Below are 18,085 nucleotides of genomic sequence, written 5' to 3'. Positions count from 1 at the left end.
ATCTGTGTTTTAGTGTTGGGAGTCATGATTTAAATGCTTTCTAAATGCAACACACAAGACTAAAATGTATTGATACTTAAATCCACCTCATCCCATTTAATTGTGTTCCTCACAGATTGTATATGTACGCTCACGACATTAAACGTGCTCCACATCTCCAACTGCTCCTAGTTAACTGTGCCCTTGTCAGTGCTGCAGCACCCCTGTGGTCTTTCAGAGGCTTTGTGCCAGAAGTGTAACAGTGATTTGTGTTGTTGTTTCAGCTGTTTCTGTGCTGGACCTGGGCGAGCAGTTCACACCGCCAGAGACGGCTCCCCCAGCCCTCGTCAGCCTGATCCAAGCCATAGAGAAGAGAGGTACATCCATGTCAATCGTCCCGACATATTTGCCCGTCGTCCGTCTCGCCTCCCCGTCTTTTTCGTCTCCGTGCGACTGTCTCCCTCCCGCCATGTTCCCCTCGCTCTCATGCCGGCATTAGACACAGAGACATGTGGATCCAGTCGGGGAGCCACACCGATTAGAGGTGCACACTTACAGTAGACTACCCCCTCGGTTGGTTAGTGACTTGATATGGTTTTCCTACGTCGAAGTTTAATGTGGTTTTTAGGCAGAACAGTTCTCATCGGTCTCACTGAGCGTCGCACAGTGGGTTTGATTCACACCATGTTATTAACAAATAGCGCTCAGTGAGGCTCCATTCACAGTTAGGAATCTGGAATCCCTTTTTATGTTCTCCGTCTGTCTCTCACACACACACATATGGGGGCTGCAACTGGTAATTATGTTCATTATCGATAAATCCGCACATTAAATTCTTCATTAATCGTTTAATAATTACATTTTTATGTTGAAAGAATTGCCAGAGTGTTATATAACGTCTTAAAATTCCTGGTTCGTCAGACCACCGGTCCAAAACCAGCAGCAAATCATCACAACATCTTACATATAAAGCTCTGTCCTTATTCTATTGTCTACAGGCAAATATCATCCATTACCTTATATTTTAAACAGACTTTTCTGTTGCTGCACATGTCACTTGGGTTGCTATAAAGCAACGTAAAGATCCTGCACAGAGAAAAATGCGTTAAGGTCTGGAGAGCCAATGCACCACGTGGTATAAAACAATTAATCGATGGTCAAAATTCAAATACATTTTCTGTGGATTGACTAATCATTTCAGCTTTCCACCTATGCAACCATAGGCATATGCACAGCCACATTTATTAATGTACACATTGTTAGGAATACTTGTCCCCCATTGGTATTAATAATCTTTATAGTATACTGGTTTTGCAGTTGCCACCATTTTATACAGAAACTGATGCAAAATGTATTTCTAATGTTATATTTATTTACTAGATTGAGATTTTTCTGTAGTTATCAGACAAGATTCCAATGTTGATATCTACTAGAAGGGCGACAGAGGGTTTGTATGAATGTAAATAATATATAATGTAGCACTAATATTGAATTACTTACCAGTGTTGGATGCTCACACACACTGTGACTGCATGGTGTGGTTTTCACAACTACATGAGAGACCGGCTAACCTTGAGAAATTGCCTCCAAGCTGCAAATTGTCCAGACCCGGTCTTCTTAAATGTTTTTTTTTTTTAAACCTGGAACATAAAAAGAGAAATTAAATCATTCAGAGTTTCATGTTTTCTTCAGGGACATTTTCACAGGATGTGTGAAATATTTTTATGTCATGGAACAGTTTTTTCCCCTCCATGGTTCAGACTGGGAAGTTAGTATACTTTCCCTTGAGTTTCCACCGTCATTAAATTGGGAAGATAGTTTACCTTTTGCTGCAACAACCGCCTTAAAGGAAATTCATGATCCAGGCTCTCGAGTTTTAAATGTATTTGCTGTGTCAGTCACCGAAGTAATCGCACATTTTCCTCCAAGAATAAACAAACATGCGTTGGCTCTGCTCTTGTAAATATTGCCTGTGCAAAAACATTTGAAGGGCCAACTCTCCCCCACTTGATTGATCACCTCCTCTCTGTTATTGGATTTCAGACTGGAATGAAAACAACACACAGCTGAAATTTTGTGCTGAGTATTTCCAAAACAAATATCTGGTCATGTGCGTTGTCACATACAAGCTGTTGCTTATAAATGGACATTGTGCAGCCGGTAAAATGTCTCCTACCAGGGCTTACATGTCTTTTACATTGCAGTTGATTATAGAGTCCAAGTCAGGCAACCATAGAGTCATCATCACAATCAAGCACTGTTGCTTTGTTGAGTTTTATGTACTTCATATCACCTCAACTGTTCTCTTTTTCTTCTCAGGTCTGGAGTGCAAGATATTGTACAGGACAACCGTTTCCTCAGGTTCAGACAGCCCAGTGTACAGCCTGAGCTCTGGTGAGTTCAGAGATTTATGCTTTTTAATCTTCATTTTTTTATTTTGTTCATAGTGTGTGTAATCAACTGTATTCCTGTTCAAAATATCAGCTCATATTAGCTACTGGCGGGAACCGCCAGAGGCCCCAGTGTACAATATTATCACCATACTTAAGTCACGAGACAACCTTATCATAATGTTCAACATTTTGCGATAAGCTGGGTATTGTGATAACTTATTGTGGCACATATGGGGATTTTTTTTTTTTTTTTTTCCAAATACAAATTATGCAGTTTGTCATCACCTGTTATATTCTGACACTCCAACTTCCTGCCAGCCCCTCTCCCTTAACCCATAACAGCTTTAGAAGAAAACTCAGCACCATCTAGTGGACTGAAAAAGCAATTGTTACCAAACATTTTAATTTGTGTTTGCAATATTAATATTTTTTAGAATAAAAGATTGAAATGCCAAACTAGGTGACACTTTAACATCACATCCACAGAGCACTGATGCTGTTAGTATATATTTCTTGTAAGGGTTTGTATCCAGATTGCTTCTTTGTGTTAATGTTGAAGTAAATATATTCTGCCACATATTGTTTGAACTCTCAAATATATCATCCCTAAAAATCCAGTCTTTTATTCTTATATACCGTATGGGATGAGCACGTATGCCGTCATGCTACTCATATTTCACAAAGTTACAATGCATATTTTGCATGAAGTGAAAGAAGTCCTGTACCGTTGACCATGTATGGTACATCTCACCTACCTGATACAGTACACGTTGGGAGTGAATCCATCCTGCAGTAGAACCGAGCGTTCAGATTCCGGTTTCTTTCTGGTCGATTGATTGAGCTTGTTTTGTCTTTGGACTCCAGAGAGTGAGATGTGTCAGAAAGATGTGGGCTTCCTGTCTGAGTGTGTCCTGAGTTACCTGAGAGACCTCCCTTCACCCGTCATCCCTGCCTGTGTCTACGCTCACCTTCAAACCGCTGTTACGCTGCAGCAGCAGGTCCTACAGCAGTCAGCAGGTACGTCTCATCTTATAAGGAAACGCTTCAGGTCGACACTTATATTGACTTGACACACCATTTTTATAATTGGGAAAATCTTCTAAACTGAATGTTGTCGATCTAAAATAAAGACAGATTCAGCAACTGCATAGCTTATTTCTCGCTTAAAATGTTTTCAGAAACACCTTTCGGTGAACTATTTTCTAAAATAACTAAAATAAGAGAAAGTTTCCAAACGAGCCGCCATGTTGGTCTGCGTGAACTCCGGAGCAGACAGGACAGCTGTGAAAGCGATCGTCCAATCAGGTGCAGCCATGAAGTGTGCGCGTGATTGTATGAAGGAGAGCGCCTGTCAATCATCCTCTAGTGGCAGCCCACCAAGCGTGCAATACTGGGAAGCGGCACGTCCACTCGCGTTTAAAATCGCCTCTGTGGACACGTATTAGGTAGTATTATTGAAAGGTCGTGCATCATTTCCTCATTTTCTCCAGAGATGGGAGATATCACTATTTCTATTCTGAAAAAGAGCCTCCTGTGACGCAAATACTAGTTCCTAGTAACACTAGTTCCTCACGCTTATAGGGGGTGGGACCCACTGAGGCTACAGACCTATTACAGATCAGTGGTGGAACCTCACTTCAGACTCGGGGTGTGAGTGGAACTGGACCGGTCCTTTTATAATAAAAATGTCCAAAATCTGTCCACTGCTAGACCACCGGCCTGCTAAGTTTGCCGCCGTACGGTCCGCCGTACGGTCCGTGGTGTGTTTACTAGAAATATGTGCAGACGCGACTTGTCAGTAAAGGCATAGTAGTAGTTCTATCATTGGAAGATAAGTAATTTTTACAAAAGTAAAAAAAAAAAAAATTGAAATGTAAAATAAATGTCAAATTTGGTGCCATCTTGACCGAGAAAAGGCAGACAGTGACATTTTGGCGCACGTGGATGGAAGTCAACAACTCCCACAATGCACAGCTCCGCCAGCCACTCCCACTGATCTGTCCCCCCTTGCCTGTCCCCCGCCGGTTTGCACTCGCACATCGCCGTCTCAAAGTCATCAACAAGAGGGAACAACACAGAGAACATGACAGAAACTTTACTGACAAGTCGCGTCTGCACATATTTCTAGTAAACACACCACGTACCGTACGGTGGACCGTACTGTGGCAAACTTAGCAGGCTGGCGGTCTAGCAGTGGACAGATTTTGGACATTTTTATTATAAAAGGACCGGTCCAGTTCCACTTACACCCCGAGTCTGAAGTGAGGTTCCACCACTGATCTGTAATAGGTCTGTAGCCTCAGTGGGTCCCACCCCCTATAAGCGTGAGGAACTAGTGTTACTAGGAACTAGTATTTGCGTCACAGGAGGCTCTTTTTCAGAATAGAAATAGTGATATCTCCCATCTCTGGAGAAAATGAGGAAATGATGCACGACCTTTCAATAATACTACCGGGTTTCTAACAATACAAAGCTTAATGAAAATGTGTGAAGTATTCCCCTAACTTTTGCTACTGTCCAAAGGGGATTTCAGGTTATGGTAATACAGTGTAATTTCAGAGGTCCTGAAAATTGCTTGAAATGGGCAATTCATCCGAACATCTTCTTTCTTTCCTTTTTTAGAAGACTGATTAATTGTCAAAGTTACATTATTGCTGCAGGCTATTGCAGTTGAGAGCTGGAGCTGTTCTGAAAACAATCAAGCAGTCAGCTGCCATAAAGTATTAAACCGATGGTTGTCAGAAAAAAACCAAACCCAGAAGAAAAACCGTAAACAAATATAGTCAGATGTTAGAACATGAACATACCAGTAAGGAACTGCTTTTAAAACTTCTGCTTTCAACTGCTTTACCATACGACCGTAACATTACTTTTACAAACTGTGTTCTCTGTGAAGGATTATCCATCTGAGGCAAGATTCAAGTCACTGCAAGTTGATGTTCATGCATTTTTACCATCAACTGAAACCAGTGGCGCCTGGAAAATATGCATGTACCAATTTTTAAAAAAAACATGGCATGCTCACTAAAATGGTATGCAGTTATGTGAAGGACATACAATTTGCAGTTAATGGGCTTAAACATGCAGAGCCACCAGTCCAAACCAACTATATAACCATATTATTATAAATCTCTAGCGGTCTTTTACTGATATAGATTTAGAATTATGGAAATAAGATTTAATTCGAGAACGGTTTTGAATTTGTTCGTTATGTGCAACTTTTGATTGTTTCACTTACTGTAATTTAAGCGAAAGTATTGCACAAGGCCCAAACTGAGCGCCATATGCAGCTGATCGAGGTCAGTTGCATGTCAGCGTTGAGAGATTAGAGTGTCAGCTGATTCTCATCTGCACACAAAGGACTCCATGATTTCATTTCAGATATACACTCAACCTATTTTCAGAAAAATGCGTTGAGTCCATTGACATTTTAGCCACTCGTGAAAAGGACTTGATGAAGATAAAAAAGGTAGCGGTCAGAATGTCTCAAATGCAGGCTGAGCAGTATGTACCAATACCTCATCAGTTTCCTGAAAACCAGTTCCAGTAGTTTTCTGCATGGATCATCTTCATGGCTACTTGAATACCTTTTTCCAGATGGTGCAGTTGCTGGAAGCCATGGCAGAGAGGTAAGCCTGGTCCTGGAGAGCTCCACCTCCGTCCCTCTCCATCACCGCCTCACCCTGCAGTACCTCCTCACACACCTGTCCAAGGTCACCCGGGCGCAGGCCAGCAATGGCCTGGACACGCACACGCTGGGGAAGATCTTTGGACCGCTGCTGATACGGACAGGCCCCTCCACTCCTTGGTAAGCTTTGGTTGACGGATACTTTTTACAGAAACGTATGCAATGGAGTGTTTTGAAGCTGAAAAATTGTGCATGTGTGTTATTTTTATCAAATGTGTCAAACTGGGAGTTTCAGCTATGTATTTTAAACCTGCTTTTATTGATTGATTTGCAGGTTGTCAACAGATGACGAGTTCCCTGCCCTTGTTGTGGAGAGGCTGCTGATAGAGAGAACTACGGAGCAAGACCTCACTCCCCCAGGTATGTGACCTTTAGTCAGGCTGCATACAATTATTTTTATGTTATATAGTACAGTACAAAAACATTTTCATTTATATGCAGTAAAATATGAATTATGTTAGCAATAAATACAAGGTATTCTGGAATAATGGTCTTATAGGCAGCTCTAGACATGGAGGTAAACGAGTTGTTTGGAGCCAGTCGATTAGTCTACAATATTTTAAAGGTGATATTTACATGTTTATGTTTGTGTCTGTTTCCAGTTCTTCCAGCAAAGCCAGTCAAGTCAAAAATGGCACCATCAGCCATGACGGACACAAGCAGCCTGCTGAACGATGCCGAGTGGTACTGGGGAGAAATCTCCAGGTAAATGATGAAAACAGAATGCTGTTACTGCTGAGTTAATATTTAGTTTTAATTTATTCAAAGTATTGGATGAAAATGTCAGCATAACCAGACACATTGGTAGTGAATACCAATACAGCTTCCAGAAATCAATATTCCATATTTGACCTCTTTTTTTATCTTTTTGTTATTATTTTGCCTGTTTATTGTTCATGAAGTAAATACTGTATGTCATGGTATTTGCAGAGAGGAGGTGAACGAGAAGCTGCGAGACACTCCAGATGGAACCTTCCTGGTCCGAGATGCCTCTAGTAAACTGGAGGGCGAGTACACTCTCACCCTCAGGTAACTCTCCCGCCCCCCACACCAGTTAGAACCACAAGAGAATCTATTGAAGAGTTATTAGAGAAACAAAGGGCTGTGGCATTCAATGAAAACCAAACTGATGTTGTGGCCTGTTCTTTTCTTTTGTTTCTCATGTGGCTCCTGTCATCCTCTGCAGGAAAGGGGGGAACAACAAGCTTATCAAGATTTACCACCGAGACGGGCGGTACGGCTTCTCTGAGCCTCTTACCTTCCTGACTGTTGTGGAGCTCATCAATCACTACCGCCATGAGTCCCTGGCCCAATACAACGCCAAACTGGATACCAAGCTTCTGTTCCCCGTCTCCAAATACCAACAGGTTGGTGACTTTTGTGTCATCAAATTCAGTCGCAGCCAAGATCCCGCTGCAACTCTTCCCTTGTTTTAGAAATTCTTGATATCGTTATTTCTTATGAATAATAACTCTTGGGTTGTTTTTGCTCTCATCTGCCTGTTTCTGCATGGCATCAGTTGGTGAAGGAGAACAGTATAGAGGAGGTGGGAGAGCAGCTGAAGGTCTATCACGAGCAGTACCAGGAGAAGAGCCGCGAGTACGACTCTCTGTATGAGGAATACACCCGCACCTCACAGGTACGTCCAACACATACACAGCAGTCTGATGAGTCATACACTCTGTATCACGCTCGTATCCTCTATATACTGCACAAACATACAGTACATCCAGAAGATCAGAGGATTCTTCTAGTTTGGATATGTGGTTAAAACCATATTAAGCAAATGCAGTAAAACAAGAACATTAGAATAGATGTTACCCAAGTTATAACCATGCAAATTTAACGGTTTTATGCAAATATTCAACAAATATTTACAACAGATTATGAATGTGTGTGAAACTCCAGTATAACTAATAAAGACAAAGTTAAAATCGGTATCAAAGCATGTAAATACCAAAAGTATTAAGTGAAATGGCAATATAAGAGAATGCTATATCTGTTGTATGCAGTATGACCCAAATGAATACTGAAGTGAATTTAAAGTATGATATGAATATACTGAAGTGTGTGTGTGTGTTTTAAGCACGTAGAAGATGGAATACGTGTTTTATCAGCAGCTACATACTGAAATGAAATACAATAAATCATCAAATGGACAGCCACAGTGTTTCTCTGCTTCCCACAGGAGCTGCAGATGAAGCGCACAGCCATCGAAGCCTTCAACGAGACTATCAAGATCTTTGAGGAGCAGTGTGAGACTCAGGAGCGCTACAGCAGAGAGTCCTTGGAGCGATTCCAGCGCGAGGGCAACGAAAAGGAGATTCAAAAGTAAATTTGTGTTTAATGTGCACGGAATTATTAATAATCCAGGTTTAAATTCAACTACAAGAGTAAAGATAGCTTAAATTCAAAGATGATTACAGTTTGTTTTACATTTGAACAGCACATTCACAGCTATTCTCTCAATTCAGGATCCAGAGCAACTCGGAGCGTTTGAAGTCTCGCGTGAAGGAGATCCACGACAGCAAGCGTAAGCTGGAGCAGGACCTGAGACAGCAGGTCTCCGATAACCGGGAGATCGACAAGAAGATGAACAGCCTAAAGCCAGACCTCATGCAGCTCCGCAAAATCAGAGACCAGTACTTAATGTGAGCATAAATTCAAGATTTTACTCCATGTCTGAAGTACAAAAACTTAATAAGTTCACTTTCTAATATACATGACATATACATTGGCTCACACCGACACATTTACGTAAAGATGTATACACTCTTGAGGATGATTGGTAAACCGTCAGCATTCACTCTGAGGTGTTGTGGCTTTGCAGATGGCTGACACAGAAAGGGACGAGGCAGAAGAAGATCAATGAATGGCTGGGTATAAAGAACGATGCAGATGAGTAAGTGTCTCGGCTCAGCAACTTGTGTAACTCGTGTTGTGATGACAGGGTGCCGGAGCATCTCCCCCTGTAATTTAGGGAGTGGCTGGAGCTCCGTGTTTTCCGTTGCAATATGACACGTGACTGAGAATTCGTCCTTTCTACGTTTCCAGCTCCTACTCACTGGAGGAAGATGAGGGTTCACCCCACCACGATGAGTGTACCTGGTATGTGGGTGACATCAAACGCACCCAGGCGGAGGAATTGCTGAGAGGCAAATGTGACGGGACCTTCCTCATCCGCGAGAGCCAATCACAGAAGGGTTCCTATGCCTGTTCAGTCGTGTAAGTTTTGATATTTGTTATTACTTTCAATATTGTTGTATGATGATAGGTAACACTCGAGGAAGCATCAAGAGTAAGCTAGCTTTTAAAAACCCTCCTGTTTATGGCTCTATGATGACTGAAATGATCTCTTCTTTGCAGTGTGGAGGGTGACACCAAGCACTGCGTCATCTACAAGACGGCCACCGGCTATGGATTTGCTGAGCCCTACAATCTGTACTCGTCCCTCCAAGACCTGGTGCTCCACTACAAAAACGTCTCTTTGGTCCAACACAACGACCAGCTGAATGTAAACCTAGCCTACCCAGTCCTGGCCCGCTCTCAGAACCAGAACCAGCACCCCAGATGAATTATCCACCAGCAGTTTCGGGACGCCAACCAGGGTGGGGAAATGAAATGTTCAGGAGAGAAGAAAAAATCCCTCTGAACAAAGCTCGTTCTTGTTTAAGTGGCGAAGAGAAAAAGACTCAACAGCTACTATTTAAAATTCACATGTTTTTGGCTGGAGACTGGTGCTAATTTCCCACATCAACTCCAGTCCAGCATAGCACTCCTTGCCAACAGCATGACTTCAAAATAAAGCACACCAGTATCGAAGCACTGTACAGTTAGCCTGGCTGATGCAGTGAGTTTTAACTTGAGGAGCGTGTCGCATTAGCCAGCCGTCACTGTACAGTGTCAGATATGAAAAAAAAAAAAGTGTGAGAAATTCACAGGAAAATACCTTTGATACATTAAAAAAAAGAAAAACCCAGACTAAATGTTCAAAGAAGACAAAATAAGCACACGAAATGTTGTTTTCAAGATTGTGGAGAAGAGGAGAGAAACCAGATGGTGGGGTGATTTTAGAGGAGGCACTTGTGTTTTTTTCTTGCCTTGAACACGTGATAACTGTCCATAGACAAAGGCCCGATCTGTCATCCCCAGACTGCCTGCAAAGTCTCCGTAGACAAAAGCCTGAGCTGTCATCCACTGAAAGGACCGGCTTGACTGAACCAGGCTGCTCGCTTCACACCTACAGGCGGCTGAGAACCCGTGGACCAGGGGGGAGTGGAGTCACTGGAGTCACCGAGGAGTGTGTGGGAGGGGAAAGGGAGAGAAATTGCTGGGGTCAATATTTTTATGGGTTTTAAAAAGATTGATGATTCAATTTAAAGCTTGCTTAAGTGCCATAGTAATAGCTTTGAATGACCACAAGCCTGTGTTGCGAGAACAAGGGGGCACGTCGAGATTGGGGGGGAGAAAAAGGAAGGAGGGAATGAACAGCTGTCAACATAGACAAAGCTACAGCTTTAAAAAAGAAACAAATACACACATATAGGTATATTTTTTATGAAATAATCTTTATTTCCAACTGCTTTGGCTTGTTGCTGTCTCTCTCAGTGGGCCTCCTTTTGAATTGACGAGGTACAACGTACAGTAAATACTGTATTACAGAATAGAAACGCATGGTACACATTTGGTATATTGTGAATATAGAATGTTAATCACAATACACTAGATGGAGAGGTACATCGATAAATGCAGTTCCACGTGATTCAGGTTTCCTTTTGAATGGAAATTGTGGAAAGACTCCAGCATCAAACATCTCCTTGTTTCAGACTTCTTCCTTCTTTTTCATCCTCTTTGATACTGTAGCATCTGTAGCCATTGACTTAAGGCATAACTGTTAGTGCTCCTCTTCTGTGTCTTGTTTCTTTATGCTTAAGACACTCGTAGAGCATCCGTCTATGTGATTATTGTATCTTCGGTACTGTATTTGCCTTCACTCTTGTTAGACTGTTTTAGCGGTACAATGTCCTTGCAAATCTTTATCGTTTTTTTGTTTTTTGTTTTTTAAATGGAGATTTACTCGCGGTACTTCCTTCCCCCCTCATGCTTGACTGTTCATTTCATCACAAGTTTGACTCACAGAGCTGTAGAACATTTGATGTACAAAAGAAAAAGAAAGCAGTAATATAACTCATGTACAGTATATTTCAGGCATACATGCGGCCAGTGTATGTGACTTTACACAGTTCCCTAGCTGTGTTTCTTTGTGTTTTCAGAATATTTGCTATGCTCCTAGATTCTGTTTAAGGATGCACAGTGTCCAGCTAATGTGAGCCAAATGAAGGATGTCTTTTCATGTAGCAAGAAAGTAAAAAAAACAAACAAAAGAACCTGTCCTTTTGCCATTTAGCATGGCCTCTGTGGTCTGAGAGATTATCTAGTCCCGTATGCATGGAGTCCTTCATTTGGGTTGTTGTTTTTCTGTTTTCACTTGGCACCAGTGGTTGGTAATTGTACTTTTTGTAGTGCAAATACAGTATTATGTGTGGTATTACTATGCACAAATGAGTCACATGTGGAAAAAAATAAGTTTTAGATCGACCGATTCTGAGATCCGTTCCCTTCGCCGGTTCCGTGCTGTGGCACTGAATTCCTCCCGTTTCCCTCGTGTTCATTTGACCTGAGGTAAAGATTGTACCATCGTTGTTCTGTGTCACTTTTAAAGCACATTTCGTTTGTTTAGAGGCAGTTATTTGTCGTGCGGTCGATGAAAATGTAAAGAGGCGTCACATTATGCCCCTTTTTAAATTTGATTTACATAGTTGATTTCTGGAGAATGAATAATTATGAATAATCTTAAAATTCTTATGTGTAGTAACTCAGATTGCCAAAAAGAGGAAAAAAAAGTATTTTTATAGAAAGTTATAGAAGAGTCAATCGTTGGCAATAGAAGGTTTTAGAAAAAAAAATGTGCAAAGTTGCACATTTGGCATTTTGGATTTATTTGAAATTCTTTTGTTGAGGAGAGATAGAAATTGAAGTGAGACCTTCTCTTCTGGACATGAAAGCCAATTATGTGTGTTTCATCCGGAGACCTAAGCTTCCAACAGACACAATGCTTTCTGGCATTTTTTATCATTTCTGTTTTTTTTTAAAATGTTGATTCACAAAAATTCAGGTAGCAACATTTTTTTTTCCAAACAGACCAATCACTTTCAAATGGAACCTAACCTTCGAATCAAGACGTCATTTTGATTTCAGTCAGGACGAATCAATTGTACTGTACTTTGCACAGTTCTTGGCAAGTAGAAAATCCCAAGAATTAAACTAGAGGTGACGGCGGTGCTTCTGATTAGAGGGCTATAAACACATGAGCGAGAAAGAGTAGAAGTGCCTTTAGTCATTGTGATGAGCTCGTCTTCTCCTTGTGGTCATTGGTGCGTCGCTGTAAAAGATGGTGCCACAACCACCATATGCTGTGCCCCGTGGTTCACACATTTGCCATTTATCAAAGACTAAAGGGTATCTGGCAGATGAGTGTAGTTGTGTGTGTGTGTGTGTACGTGTGTGTGTGCGTGTTAGAGCAAATCTGAGCATGTTATAGATTTTAGTTGTGCCTCTTTGTTGTTACATCTATAGTTGTTACATATTCCTTCTTTCTATGGTGGGGGCTGTACAGTAGCTTGGTGCTCTCTCTCTCACTGTGCACCAAAGCTAGATTTCTTTGGTGTGTGTTTTTTTTTTTTTAATTATTATTATTATTTGTCTGTTGTTTTTTTTTTCGTTGTCGTTGTTAAGAAATCTCAGATAAGATAGAAATGTGAACCATACACATCCGTGGCCCAGCCCAGTTGTTTCAAGCTCATTTTTGTTAAGCTCTCAAGTTAATGCATGCAGCATTTCTCAGTGTTTTATGTTAAGAGTCAGTTCCTTTCTTGAACGGGCGATCTGGTTGAGTCATCCGCCACTGCTGACACATCCATTATCCAGTTTGTTGGACCAACACTTTTGTGACTGCACTTTTTTTTCTTTTTTTTCTCTCCCCTGTTCCACACATTCAAACTAAGTGTCCAACAACCATAAACTCACAGACAGTGGTGAAGCTCAGTTGTCGCTAGTGTTTCTTTTTTTGTTGATAGTTTCAAGGTCTTTCCATACAGTATATATCGGGAAGTGATCAACAGTTTTTTCTTTATGATATTGGAGTATACAGTGTACAGTATATGCTTTTGTAGTTTTTGTGGTCAGCAGCTGTCATTTAATTCTGATGCTTTTTGACTGATTGCAATGTTTTCATTATAGAGTTAGTTTTACTATGTGGACTGTTTAAACTCTGTAACACTTTTCAAACCGACTTTACGGAGAGCTGCTGGCTCTTTATGCAATTTGTGTCCACGCAGAAAAATGTCCGACTTAACAAGACAAATAGCGTTGATTTTCCTAAAGGGTCATTTCGCCCAATTACAAAAAGACAACGTTTTCACTTACTGCTGCTGATATCTAAAGATGCGGATCATTGAGGTTTTGAGAGAACCATTTTCATCTCTAGAGGTCTGAGGATTATCCAGAGTTTGATACTGCTAGCTGTAAGTGAAAACTGATTTTGGTAAACCAACCATTTACAAACATGTCTGGGAAAATCAGGGCCAATCATCAGCTTGCTTTCGAAGAAGTTCTTGAACCAGCTGGTGTTGCTTCCATGTAAGTCGGCTCTCGATGTGTTTGGTTGCTTCGAGAAAAACAGAAACGTAGAGCGAAATAGCTCGCTGACATCACTTGTTAAGGTGAGCATTTTTACAGTGCAGGTAAACACTTTCATCCACCATATACGTCACGTCACTAGCTAGAAGCAATGCAAGTTCAGTAGCAATGAAACCTGGTCAGCCAGTGAGACGGGCAGATGATGAAGACTTTATTGTGCTTTGACTTTGAGTTGAGACTTTAAGGCTACTTTCAGTAAATGTTACTCTGAGACTCAAAGCTTTCGTCCTGTTCATCTAGTGTGTTTGTGTCGGAGCTTCTACATTTTTTCTATACGACAAGTGATAATTCAAGGAATTAAATATTTTTATCATCGGCTTTGGTACACTGTAAATTATATTTCTTGAAATCGCCTCACACACACAAAGCACATCTTTCATTGACTACAAAGAAACACATATATTTAGTGTTTGTTAAGGTTTGAAGAATGAGAGAGAGACTATTGAATAAATATTTTGAAATATATACTTAGATATCTATATTTTTGGATGATGTCATTCTGATTTGGATTGTGCTTGAAACCAATCAGAGAGAGGCTTTGATGTGAACGGGATCTTTTTACGTTTGCTCCGCGGCTGCTTTGTACTCGAGCAGTTCTTGAAACGCAAGCATTTTTACTAATCCGCTGCAGTGAGCTTCAACGCGATCAGCAAACAAACTCCATGGAATCTATTAAGCATGATTATCAGGTGTGTTCACAGGAAGAAGCAGGCTCGTGTACATGTGTTAATATTTACAGAGCTGAGTCTATATGTTAAACGCAGTCTTGGCTGCTTTGCATTTTATTAAATATTAGGATTTTTTTTTTTTTTTTCTTGAACATTTGAATCTGTTTTGTCGTTTGGAAGATTCAGCTGTTTTGTGAATAGACAGAGTGTTAAAGGTGCACCACAGAAGATACACTTACAGTAGGATGCTGCCACAGAGATCCACCACAGATTGGCCACTGATGCTGTAACAAAGTGGGTCGTCCTTTGGTAGATCTCTGTGTTCGCTGGAAGTGAAACCTGTTCACCTGACAGAGTGAAAGAGTAACCGTTTGTGATCACTCCACAGATCTTTGTACGTGGAACAATGATGGCATTAGAAAGTGTTCTTTTATGGTGCCTGAGTATATTTGTTTTTTTTTATTTGGCTTTTTAAAAAGGCTGATAGATTTGTCTGTCCAAGTGTTGGTTCTTTTTTTGTTTGTTTGTTTGTTTATATCTGTTAATGATAACGTTACAGAGCCTATAAAGAAAAAAATAAGCTAGCTTGAATTTTTTTTCCTCCGTACAGAAAAAAAAAGAAAATACAAATGTTTACAATATGTAATTAACCAAATAGTAAATATGCGTTTGAGAATCAATCTGTCTGACCCTCAAAGTGGCTGTGATAGATTGATTTATATTTCTTTATTTCTTCTGTCGTTTTAAACTTGAAAATGTTATGACTGCTTGTTCTGTTTTTATTTTTCTGTTTTGGTTCGTTGCTCTTTTTTTTTCTTTTTTTTTACTTGATGAGAACAGTGCTCCCTCAATTTCAAAATGATAGCTCAACACAATTCATGTTTTCATAATGCATAGTTGTTCATCATGCTTTGTTTTTCTTGACCTGCTGACTGCTTCACCGTACACTGAGCCTTGTACGTGCAGGACTGAATCCTAACCTGAGACGCTGTCACGTCTTTTTGCCGTTTGTAATAGACAACATGACTCTGCCAGGTGTTTCTCTCATGAGGAATCAGTTAAAAGAATTTACATGGAGTGATACCCACATCCTGTGAGTAGAAATACAGCACTTGGTCAACATGCTTGAGTACAGTTTTAATTAACAAGAGTTGGAAATTCAAGAATAACTATCAAGAATGCATCTTATTTGGTTTGTTAAACTCATTTTAAGACCAAAACTTACAAACGATACTTTCAGCCTTGTGTCGTTTCCATTTAAAATCTGATTATGTTAACAGCTGCACTTTCATTTCCCCTTCGTCTGCCTGAATCCAATCTTCTCACATCATCACTTTTTATTCTAGACTTTGAACTGAAAGATTGCCATTCTTCATTTTTTTTTTATGATGTGAATTATGTAGTACTTTTCACTGGTGTACAGTAGTTCATATTCAAGACCCAACTGAACGTCGGAGAGAAGATTGGCAGTGATCCATCTGGCAAAGGCCTGGGCAATGTTGCAGAGCAGCAACCGTTTAAAACCCACATATTCACACTATAATAACACGGTGACGCCTTGTCTTACCGGGTTGCCCAACAAGTTGCCTAATGTGTCACCGCCTCGGCAGCAACAAGTAGTACACGGTTCCTATAGTTAACAGTGATGTGGCCGTCTCTCTATTTCAAAAACAATGAATGGGAATGATTGAGACAGTCCGATAAAGCTACTCTACACCAAAGTGCAATTGAACTCAGAGGGAGCACTGTTGTTTCAGCCAGTAGCGGCCTATTTGTTGAGGTGTGCCCAACCCCTATGCACGAAAAGACGGTTCTTCTTCTTCTTCTTCTCTTCTCTTTGTTATCGTCCCTCCGTTGGTCTGTCCTAATTCAGACACGACATTTCTTTCTTTCTTTCTCTCTCGTGTACAGCTTGCTTCAGAGTTGTGTTTGTCCTCAGACAGGTACGCTTCCATCTGTACGGTATTTCTTTAGGCTGATGCAATGATTTTAAAAGACAATAAAAGCTATATAAAATGACGCCCTCTGCATGTTCTTTTTTTCGTCTTCATAATGGTGAGTCAATCATTAACTAGTCACACGTTCACATATTTCATATATTCTGCTGACATGATGGTTTCCCTCATTTGTAGCACTCCCCGTTTTATCATTGTGGGGACAAAAACATATTGTACAACATTTAAAATGTGTATATACAGTATATATGGATATCAGTCATTTACAGTGTCATTATCAACATTTCAGGCATTTCTTTTCCATGAGATACAAACAACAATGCCAAGTTAAAGCCATTATGTGCCGTTTTTGACCACTAGTAGCACTGTGGAGCAATGTTTTTGGAAGTGAATCTCCATTTTGTCTGTATCATGCACCCACACAATGACATGCATGGACACTCTACTAACAAAAACAGCCAGACACGTAGCAAAGCACATAAACCATATAGGGGGTTTTCTGTAGCCGGGCAGTGGAGATTAAAAGGGAATATTAAAACTATCCAAATGCCAATTTCAAAAGGAAAGCGAGAAAATATTCTGCTTATGACTTTGTCATACAGTATAACACACAAAAGTAGTACAGAGGAATAAATATACTAGACTTGTTTAGTTCTATCTTTAACACTCCAAGCCAAAACGCAGAAGACTGAGTCATGCAGTTGTGTCATGTCCCGTCTGCTTTTTTTGTCTCTTGCCCTGGTTTTAGAGGAGAGCGATCATGTGAGAGTCACCAGGTAAAACCTTACACAATGTTCAAGGGTTTGTGATGTTTTGCTGCATCGTGTGTTTCTCATGACTCTTCTTGAGCAAGGCCTATGAACTGAGGCGCTGACCTGAGACAGGCTATGGCTTTATAATTTACCAGATCATAGTGCTGGCTACGAGTCACGCCAAGAATACCATCTATAAAACAGGCAAAACAACAAAGTGGATGAACTGATCACAGGACTGCATTTTTTTTTTCTGTGGAAGAGCAGTTATGAAATAGGTAGAGAGAATTGTCCTCTATTTGAGAGATCGATTAGATGTCTGCATGTCAAAGTGTACTTGTTCCTGAAGGCTGTGCCGTCGTTGTGTGAATACGTTAGTAGTTTGGATCCTGATGAGCAGGTGGCACCTTGCATGGCGGCCTCTAAATGCTGACATATTCAGTGCTTTGAGTGGTTAAAGACTATAAAGGCACTGTATAAACGTCCATTACCTACATCAGAACATGACAGTTGTGGTTTAGGTGCAAAATACAGTTGATATTTTTATCCAGTTTATTGTTGTCGGAGTAACAAATAATACATCTCATAGCACAGTGCAAAACCAATGGCAGTTTTTAAAGCGTTTTGTGATTAAAAAAAAAATCATGTAAAAACAATGTTTCACAAATCTTGTTGTCAAACAGTGTTTTTGTACTGCTTGTCGTCACATCACTTATCTCTGTGATTTATTTTCAAAGTAAATTCACTCCAGGATGCGGAAAGTTCCCGAAACAGGTTTAAGGACATTTCTTCACACATTTTCCCCAATCCAGCAGCAACGAGTTCTCCCCAACCGATTTCTTCTGGTTACAAGTGACGCTGTTGTTCGAGAGCCAATCAAATCACAGGTAGC

General features: G+C 40.6%; 1 protein-coding gene across 2 annotated transcripts in view; it reads left to right on the top strand.

Annotated features, from left to right (window-relative positions):
• The window catches only part of pik3r2 (phosphoinositide-3-kinase, regulatory subunit 2 (beta)), a 33,031-nt gene extending 16,526 nt beyond the window's left edge, over positions 1 to 16,505 (top strand). For both annotated transcript variants that reach the window (XM_084008023.1, XM_084008024.1), the window contains 14 exons: positions 264 to 356; positions 2,299 to 2,373; positions 3,237 to 3,389; positions 5,970 to 6,180; positions 6,335 to 6,420; positions 6,663 to 6,765; positions 6,991 to 7,089; positions 7,247 to 7,427; positions 7,580 to 7,699; positions 8,249 to 8,391; positions 8,535 to 8,711; positions 8,891 to 8,962; positions 9,115 to 9,285; positions 9,427 to 16,505. In XM_084008023.1, the coding sequence (XP_083864149.1) occupies positions 264 to 356; positions 2,299 to 2,373; positions 3,237 to 3,389; positions 5,970 to 6,180; positions 6,335 to 6,420; positions 6,663 to 6,765; positions 6,991 to 7,089; positions 7,247 to 7,427; positions 7,580 to 7,699; positions 8,249 to 8,391; positions 8,535 to 8,711; positions 8,891 to 8,962; positions 9,115 to 9,285; positions 9,427 to 9,634 (1,892 nt within the window). In that variant the 3' untranslated portion in view covers positions 9,635 to 16,505. The remainder of the gene's footprint in view (positions 1 to 263; positions 357 to 2,298; positions 2,374 to 3,236; positions 3,390 to 5,969; positions 6,181 to 6,334; positions 6,421 to 6,662; positions 6,766 to 6,990; positions 7,090 to 7,246; positions 7,428 to 7,579; positions 7,700 to 8,248; positions 8,392 to 8,534; positions 8,712 to 8,890; positions 8,963 to 9,114; positions 9,286 to 9,426) is intronic.
• The last annotated feature ends 1,580 nt before the right edge of the window (positions 16,506 to 18,085 follow it).

This window comes from Eutrigla gurnardus (genome assembly GCF_963514095.1).
Source record: "Eutrigla gurnardus genome assembly, chromosome: 4".
In the NCBI taxonomy this organism is placed as follows: Eukaryota; Metazoa; Chordata; class Actinopteri; order Perciformes; family Triglidae; genus Eutrigla; species Eutrigla gurnardus.
This window is presented reverse-complemented; position numbering and strand designations above follow the sequence as displayed.